Source organism: Gopherus flavomarginatus, chromosome 11, assembly GCF_025201925.1.
Source record: "Gopherus flavomarginatus isolate rGopFla2 chromosome 11, rGopFla2.mat.asm, whole genome shotgun sequence".
Lineage (NCBI taxonomy): Eukaryota > Metazoa > Chordata > Testudines > Testudinidae > Gopherus > Gopherus flavomarginatus.
This window is the reverse complement of record NC_066627.1, coordinates 20,475,717-20,484,420: the sequence shown is the minus strand read 5'-3', so window position 1 is coordinate 20,484,420 and position 8,704 is coordinate 20,475,717. Positions and strand designations below refer to the sequence as shown.

Here is an 8,704-nt window from a genome sequence, read left to right as displayed (position 1 = left end):
AAAGTCCAGCCCTAAGTTAAGCTTTCACCCTTCCCTTCCAAATATTATGCAGCTATAAGCATAGGAATATTGTCATCAGCCAGGTCCAGCCTCCCATATAGGCAGTGCCAGTGGGCCTTTAAACAGCCAAAAGCACACTCAGTCATTCTGCACTTGCTCAGCCTGTTGTTGAACTGCTCCTTGCTGCTGTCAAGGTGGCCCATGTATGGCTTCATAAGCCACGGCATTAAGGGGTAGGCAGGATCTCCCAGGATCACAATGGGCATTTTGACACTACTGTGGCTTTTTGGGGTAATGTTGATCGCTAATTTGGCTCCTGAACCACTGAGGTCTGAGTATCACTGCTTTACACTTCTCTTTTCTATTGATGCCCAAGTAGCTTTGCTAATTCATTCTTCCCTTTTAGATTCTGTTATTAGAACTGCCTTTGCATTTTCTTGATAGCACTCTGAGGTTTTCTTATTGAGTATTGGTGAGGAGTAGGATGTTGGCAAAAATATTCCGCTCCCTTGCGGAGACCTTTTGTCTTCTGTTTGCTTTTTTGGAGGTATCAGAGACAGAAGCTGGTGTGTGCCAGACTGGTTGGGTGGGTTTCAGCAGCCCATCCCTGATTAGCGTGACCAAGCTCCCTGGAGCTGTAGAGTGGAGAATATCCAGGAGTTTATGTTATACAAGGGAGCAGCTCTGGGGAGGAGTAGTGTGTGTGTGTGTGTCTGGAGTCGAGGGGTAGCGCCAAGGGGCATGAGTGGTGTCTGAGGTAGGTGGGGGTATGTCTACAATGGTGGGGCAGCTCGGGGGATGGTGTCTGTGATGGTGGGGCAGCTCTGTGGGGGATGGGTATGGGCTGCAGGTATTGTAGGCCAGGGCAGGCTAAGCCCTGCCTGACACAGGCTGTGGCCGCACTGCCCATGTTCCCCCAGGAGGCCCTGCCCTCCTCCATCCTCTCAAATCATAGGACTGGAAGGGACCTTGAGAGGTCAGCTAGTTCAGGCCCCTGGATTCATGGCAGGACTAAGTACTCTACCCTGAAACCATCCCAACATGGGCTCAGCTCCATGCTGGTGGCCTCGGGACTCCTCCAGTCATGGGGGGGGGAGGGGAGGGCCAGCAGACTAGCCTCCCCAAAGGGGGGGTCACTCCCCACTCATGGGGGTGCAGGGGTGTAAGAAAGTCGCACTCATCTCTCATGAGCACCCCCTGACTGAGTGCACGTGCCTGCCCTCTCTCTCTGCCTGTTTGTGGTGGGTCTTCAGTAACTCAGCCCTCCAGCCAAGGTTCACACATTCTGTCAGTGTGATAAAAGCAAAGCAAACCCCTTCCAGGGTATAAGTCCAAAAGGGGGGCCTATTTCAGCACATTCTAAGGTCCTTCGATCTGCAGCCCTGTCCTGTAGCTCACTTTTCAACCAGTCCAAGAGGGCCTATCACAGTACCCTGATCCAAAGTGTCTCAGTCCCTCTGGGCTCTCTCAAGTTGCCCCTGCTCTTTAAGCAGTCCCAGCCCTGGTGTGTGGCCATGTCCCCCAAGGCTCTCTCCTTGAAGACTCTTCACCTCTCTGGACCTTTCTAGCCTCAGCTCTTCAGCTGGACCCCTAAAAGAGTTCAGTTCCCCTTCTAGGGTGTATCAAAGTCCAGGCCACTTTCCCAGTGGCTGGTGGCAGCGACTCAGGCCTGCACTCTACTCCAGGTCCAAGCCCAGGGACCCTATAGATAGCAGCCATCCACCATGTCCCTTTAAATACACTGCATTGCTGTTACAATTCCCTGGGCCACTTCCCCATGGCTCCAGCATAGTTTTTACTCAGACAAAGCCCTGAGGTAAGGGTGAAGTCCCAGCAGCCAGCCCAGAACCATCCACACTTCTCCACCGCTGGCAAGGAACTGAATTTACTCTGGCACTGCAGCTTTACTTATACTACCCTGCTGGGCCCTGATTGACTGCTTCCCGCACAGCCAGTCTAGGCAACTTGGAGGACCTCTCTACTGCCCTTTTGTGGGGCAGGGTGTGGCAGGGCCAACAAGCCTCCAGAAGGGGACCTCAGGACCTAGTCCAACCCATCACGGGGTGTTTGGGTTGGAGGGGGGCAGTGTCATAGTGGGTGGGGATGAGTATGTCTGGGATAGGGGGGAGCTCTGGGGGGCGGGTGTCTGGGATGGTGGGCAGGTCAGGGTGTCTGTGTCTTGGATGGGATGGAGGGCAGGGTTAGAGTTGCCAGCTCTCTGGTTTTTGACAGGAACGCCCGATCAAAAAGGGGCCCTGGCGACTCCAGTCAGCACTGCTGACTGGGCCATTAAAAGTCCGCTTGGTGGCGCAGGCAGGCTTCCTACTTGGCTCCGTGCCGCTCCCAGAAAGCTGCCAGCATCTCCCTCTGGCTCCTAGGCAGAGGGACGGCCACAGGGGCTCTGCGTGCTACCCCGCCCCCAGCGACAGCTCAGCAGCTCTCATTGGCCGGGAAGTGCAACCAATGGGAGCTGAGGGGGCGGCACCTGTAGGCGCGGGCAGCGTGCTGAGCCACGTGATTACACCTCCACCTAGGAGCTGGAGGGAGATGTGACTGCTTTCCAGGAGCTACTTGAGGTAAGCGCTGCCTGGACCCACACTCCAAACCCCCTGGAGTTTCCCAGCCTCCTGAGCCCCTTCCTGCACTCTGAACCCCTTGGCCTCAGCCTGGAGCCCCCTCCTGCACCCCAAACCCCCACCTCAGAGCCCGCACCCCAGCCAGAGCACTCACCCCTCCCCCGCACCCCAGCCCCCTGCCCAGTCCAGATCCTCTTAACGCATTCTGAACCTCTTATTTGTGGCCCCACCCCAGAGCCCTCACTCCCAGCCCAGAGCCCTCACTCCCTCTCACCCCAACCCCCTACCCCAGCCCGGTGAAAATGAGTGAGTGAGCAAGGGTAGGGGAGAGCAAGCGACAAAGGGAGGGGGGATGGAGTGAGCAGGGGGCAGGGCCTCAGAGAAGGGATAGGGCAGGGGTGTTCAGTCTTCTGCAAATAGAAAGTTGGCAACCCTAGGTGGGGTGTATCTGTGATAGGATGGGAGGGCAGCCTGGGGTTGTGTCTGTGATGGGATGACGGGTGGGGAGGCAGTGCATCAGGTGAGTGTGTGTGGGATAGGATGAGACGGAGGGGCTTGTGGGCTGCTGTGGGGGGGATGTGTGTCTGGGATGGAGAATCGGGGGGCAGCTCTGAAGGAATGTCTGGGCTGGGGGGTGTATGTGTGTGTATGTGTCTGGGATGGGGGGTCACTCCTGGGGATGTGTGTGTCTAGGATAGGATGGGATAGAGACCGCCTAGTTTTTTGTGTATGTGTCTTGGGGGCAGCTCTGTAGGGGGTGCCTGGGATGGGATGGGGGCAGCTCTGGGGGTGTCTTGGATGGGATGACTGGGGGGGCAGTTCGGGGGGGTAGGTTGGGGGTGCCAGAGTGGGGCAACTCTGGAGTGTGATGGGAGGTGTCGGGTAGCTCTGTGTGAGGGAGGGATGTGTCTGGGAAGGGAAGGGATGCGAGGGCAGCCTGGGGTTTTGTGTGTGGGTGTCTGAGATGGGTGGCTGGTAGGGAGCAGCTCCTGGGTATGTGGGGTGGGAGTACTGGGACGGGAAAGCTGTGGGTTGTGTGTGTCTCTGATGGGAGGGAAAGGTTGGGGGGCAGCTCTGGGGTGTGCGTGTGCCTGGGATGGGATGGGTGGGCTGAGGGAGAGCTCCAGGATATGAGAGAGAAAGAGAGAGAGAGTGTGTGTGTCAGGGCAGGGTAGCAGCTTTGGTGTGAGGCTAGGATGGGCAGGGGGCAGCTCTTGGGTGGGGCTGGGCCAGGATATCTGCTCTTGTGTGTCTGTCACTCTCCCTGCATGAAGCAGCTGCCTTGGCCACTTCCTCCCAGGCTTGTGGTGCTCTCAGCAGTTCCCCTTCCTGGAGCCGGACGTTCCACTCCTGCTGGCCAGAACTTATCACCCACCCGCAGCACCCTGCATATGCCATTCAGGATGCCGGAGCTCATCTCTGTCCAAGACTTCATCTCTCAGACTCTGGAGGATCTGAGCTCCCCAACCACCTCCTCCTTCACCAGCCACATGGGCAAGTGCCGAGGCACCGTCTGCAGCCTGGATGAGGTGAGGGGGCTGGGAGGTTCTGCAGCCCGCAGGCTGGAGCCAGGGAGGGGGTGCAGCAGTGGACAAAGTCCCACTTCCCTGCCCTCTCCTGTCTTGGAGCACAAACAGCTGGTGGGGTCTGCCAGGGCTCTGCTTATTGCTGCACTTTGTCTGCTGCTGTCTCCAGCCATCTCTCACCTCCCCACCCTTCAGACCTTGACTTCCTCTTCTACAATCTGCTTGTGCCTGCCTGCTGCTTCCCCATTCAATTTTTCCATTGTGAGACCTAAACTGAATGTCCTGGCCCCACAGAATCACTGAGAAAGTTGCTGTGGAATAAGGTTTAGGAGCCTGCCCTGGGTCCAACTCTGCCCAGAGTAATGGATACAATTGAAGTTGGATACAGGGAAGCATTAATTTGAAGGAAGATGAGACCACAGTCATTACAGAGAGGTATTCACACCACTATGATAAAGGCTGTAACTTACTTTTTAACAGACACGTTTTCTAAGAGCTTTTCTTCACCAGAAATGTAGAACCATAGAATTAAAACCCTGAAAAGGGTTAAAATGGATTGCAAGGGTCATCTAGACCAGGGGTTCTCACAACAAATTTTTTAGTGGCCTCAGAGTGTGGCCACCAACTCTTGCTGCTGGCCACGCTGACAATTTTTCCTAAAATACATAATTAACTTTAGGAAAAACAAATAAATATGTGCATATACATGTCCAAATCATTGTCATTTATTTAATAAGGACTTTTTTCAGACTCAGTAATAAAAATAATATACATTTGTCTTTATTCTTTACTGGACCTAAGCAGAATAGAAACACAAATAAGGTGCTTTGCATGTTCTTGTCTTTTTGTTGTTGCTTCTTTTTAAACTTGCTAGATAGTAAGTCTGCTGCTGTGAAAAGTGATATTTGTATGTTTGTTAATATCATTTTTCACAGCAGATTTACTCAGCCCCAGCAAGCCCTGGCACAAATTAAGCCCTGGATGGGGAGGTGGGCAGGGAAGCCCGGGGCCCAGGGACGATGGCATGGGTGGTGAGCCTGGGACCAGATCCTGCTACCACGTAGATGGAGCCCGAAGCCCTGTGGCCAAAGCCTCCCTCCACCCTGGGAAAGTGGGCAATTCACTAGCTGCCTGCATGTCCAACATTTGTATCACAGGACGGGGGCAGGGCCCAACCCCCACTGGTGGCCCTTGGAGAGGGACCACTGCTCCCTCCACCTAATCACAGCCCAGGAGGCTGTGGTCACAAGAAAAGCCACTGGTGGCCACATTTGAGAAATGCTGAATTCTAGTCTAACTTCTGCAAAGATACAGGATTTGTTGTGTCTGAACCGTCCAAGCCAGATGCTTTCCAGCCTCTTTTCGAAAACCTCCAGCGAAAGAGATTCCACGACCTCCCTAGACGTCTGTTCCATTGTTCGACTGCTCTACCAATTAGGAAGTTTTTCCTGAGATTCAATCTGCTGTGCTGTAGTTTGAAACCATTTGCCTCTTGTCCTGCCCTCTGTGGCAAGAAAGAACAACTTTTCTCCATCTTTTTATGACAGCCTTTCAGGTATTTGAAGACAGCCGTCATGTCCCCTTTTAATCTCCTCCTTTCCAAACTAGCCTTCAGCCTTTGTTCATATAGCTGCATTCCATCCCTTTGATCATCTTTGTCGCTAGCCTCTGGATTCTTTCCAGTTTCTCTTCATCCTTTTTATACACTAATGACCAAAACTGGACACAATGTTCCAGCCGAGGCCTAAGCAGTGCTGAGTAGAGTGATACTATCACCTCCTGTGACTTGCATGCTATGCGCCTCTGATAATGGAACCCAAAATTGCATTTGCTGACTCATGTTGAGGGTGTGAGCCACCACAACTCCCAGAGCCTTCTCAGCAGTGCTGCTGCCAAGCCAGTTTTCCCCCATTCTGTATTTGTGTATTTGGTTTTTCTTCCCTAAGTGTAGCACCTTACATTTGTCTTTGCTGAACAGGGCCAGCGCTTCCATTTAGGCAACCTAGGCAGTCGCCTAGGGCACCAGGATTTGGGAGGGCAGCATTTTGCGGCGGGGGGTTCTTCCACGCTCTGGGTCAGTGGCGGCAATTCTGCGGCGGGTCTTTCACTCGCTCCGGGACCCACCGCCGAAGTGCCCCGAAGACTGGGAGCGTGGAAGGACCCTCCCCCCACCGCAGAATTGCCGCCAATGACCGGGAGCGCGGAAGGACCCCCGCCTAGGGCGCCAAAAACCCTGGCGCCGCTCTTGTTGCTGAATTTCACTTTTGTTATCTAAAGCCCAGTTCTCCAATTTATCAAGATCCCTCTGAATCTTAGCTGTATCCTCCAAAGTGTTGGCAATCCACCCGCCCTCAGCTTTGTGTCCCCTGCAAATTTGATCACTTTGCTCTCTAGTCCTTCATTGTCATCACCTGCGTAGCCATGTATTTACTTCCCTGATTTGACACTCCTTACCCGGGCCTTTTCCTTCAAAAGGGAGGATGGACGAGAACACTAGTTGCTCCCCAAGCTCTTTTATCCTTCTTCCCACAGCCATATAGAGTTGCCAACTTTCTAATTGCACAAAGCCAAACACTCTTGCCCTTCCCCTTCCTGAGGCCCCACCCTGCCCCTTCTCTGTGGCCCTGCCCCCACTCACTCCATCCCCCCCCCACTCATCCTCACACACTTTCACTGGGGTGGGAGGAATTAGGGGGGAAGGGATGAGATATCCAGCTGGGGGTGCAGGCTCTGGGATGGAGCCAGGGATGAGGGGTTTGGGGTGCAGGAGGGGTGTGGGCTGCAGCTGGGGGGTGTGGGCTCTAGGGTGCAGCAGGGGGCTCAGGGCTGGGGCAGGTGGTTGGGGTGCAGGAGGGAGTGTGGGGTGCGGGCTCCAGGAGGGGGTTCTGACCTGGGGCAGGAGGTTGGGGTGCCAGAGGTGGTTCAGGGTGTGGGCTCCAGCCAGGCAGTGCTGACCTTGGGAGGCTCCCAGTCCGCAGTGCAATGAGGCTAAGGCAGCCAGGTGGCTCGGCACGGTGCCTGCACCCATAGGTGCCCCCTTTTAGCTTCCATTGGCAGCTGTGGAGCTGGCGCTCAGTGTGGGAACAGTGTGTGAAGCTTCCCTGATGGCCCCTGCACCTAGGGGCCGCAGGGATATGCCGGCCACTTCTGGGACCCACATGGAGCCAGGGCAGGCAGGCAGCCTACCTTAGCCCTGCTGTACCACTGACCAGACTTTTAGTAGGCCAGTCAGCGGTACTGTCTGGAGCCGCCAGGTTCCCTTTTTGACCAGGCGTTCCAGTCGTAAAATGGATGCCTGGCAACCCTAGAGCCATGTAATCTGCAGTGATCCGCTCAAGGTCATTCTTGGCAGTATTGCTGGTGCCCATGTGGATAAGTAGGAAGGAGCAGTGGTCCAAGGGCTTGATGCATCTTGAAAGACTCTTCGTCACATCCTGAATTCTAACTCTTGGCAAGCAGCACACACTTTTTGGGATTCCCTGTCTGGGTGGCAGATAGATGAATGTCTCCCTTAGGAGGGAATCCCCGACCACCACCACCCTTCTCCTCCTTTTGGGAGTGGTGGTCGTGGAACTCCCATGCCTAGGACAATGCATCCCATGGCTTCAGGTCAACGGGGTCTTCTTCAGACTCCTTCCTCAGATGACTCTTCCAAGGCATTCTCATCAGTAGTACCTGTGCAGAGAGCCTAAAAGCAGTCATTTACCTCTCTCTGTGCTGGGGTATATTGGTTCTCCTCCTCCTTTTTCTTCTGGAGGTCACATGTTGCTAACTTCCTTCTTTGTTCTTCATTCCCCCCTGCACTGCCCTCTCAGATTCTTTGGCATGCTGTGCCCGCAGTACCAAATCCTGACTTCAATCCAGGAAGTCTACATTTTCTCTGATGCAATGCATGCAGGGTCATTACTTGGGTCTCTAGTCCTTTAACCTTTGCTTCCAGTATGGGGACCAACTTGCACTTCGTGCAGACAAAGTCGCTTCTAAGCTCCAGGACAAAGATGGCACATCCCATGCAGGTCACGACAGCTCATACTTCACTATCCATATTTCCAACCTTATATCAAGAGTCTCTTCAGAAGCTGTAACTACTGCTCGCAGAAGTCTGAAAGGCAAAACCCTGTGTGGGCTTTTCCCCTAGGCAAACACCCTCTATTTGCTTCTCCTCTTTTTGCTGCAAGTCAGGTGTTGCCCCTAGCTTGAGTCCTGGTCACACACACACAAAACACGGAACTTGAGCATGGCGGTGCTGGTGCCTGGACTTGGCTGGCCTGTTCAGGGCCATAGGCTACAGTCTGAGTTAAGCTTTGACTACATTTACAACACTGCAGCGACTCAGCTGCACAAGGTACAGGAGAGCTTCACCAGTTGGCACAGGTACTCCACCTCCTCAGGGGGCAGTAGATGTGTCAACAGGAGAAGCTCTCCGACACACATAGTGCTGTTCACATTGGGAGTTCAGTCAGTACAACTGTGTCAGTCACAGGTGTTTTGCACCCTCCTGAGCGATGTAGTTTGTAGTGTAGACCAGGGTTTACACACAATGCAGCAGGTGCTAGTGCAACCATTCTGTACAGCTCCCATAGCATTTGGCAGTGAGACTGC

General features: G+C 54.1%; 1 protein-coding gene across 1 annotated transcript in view; it reads left to right on the top strand.

The window, feature by feature from the left end:
• Positions 1-3,081: 3,081 nt before the first annotated feature.
• The window catches only part of LOC127031590 (arf-GAP with SH3 domain, ANK repeat and PH domain-containing protein 2-like), a 99,867-nt gene continuing 94,244 nt past the window's right edge, over positions 3,082-8,704 (top strand). Inside the window, exons 1-2 of the mRNA XM_050918610.1 lie at positions 3,082-3,096; positions 3,877-4,105. Coding sequence (XP_050774567.1) covers positions 3,968-4,105 — 138 coding nt within the window. The 5' untranslated portion in view covers positions 3,082-3,096; positions 3,877-3,967. The remainder of the gene's footprint in view (positions 3,097-3,876; positions 4,106-8,704) is intronic.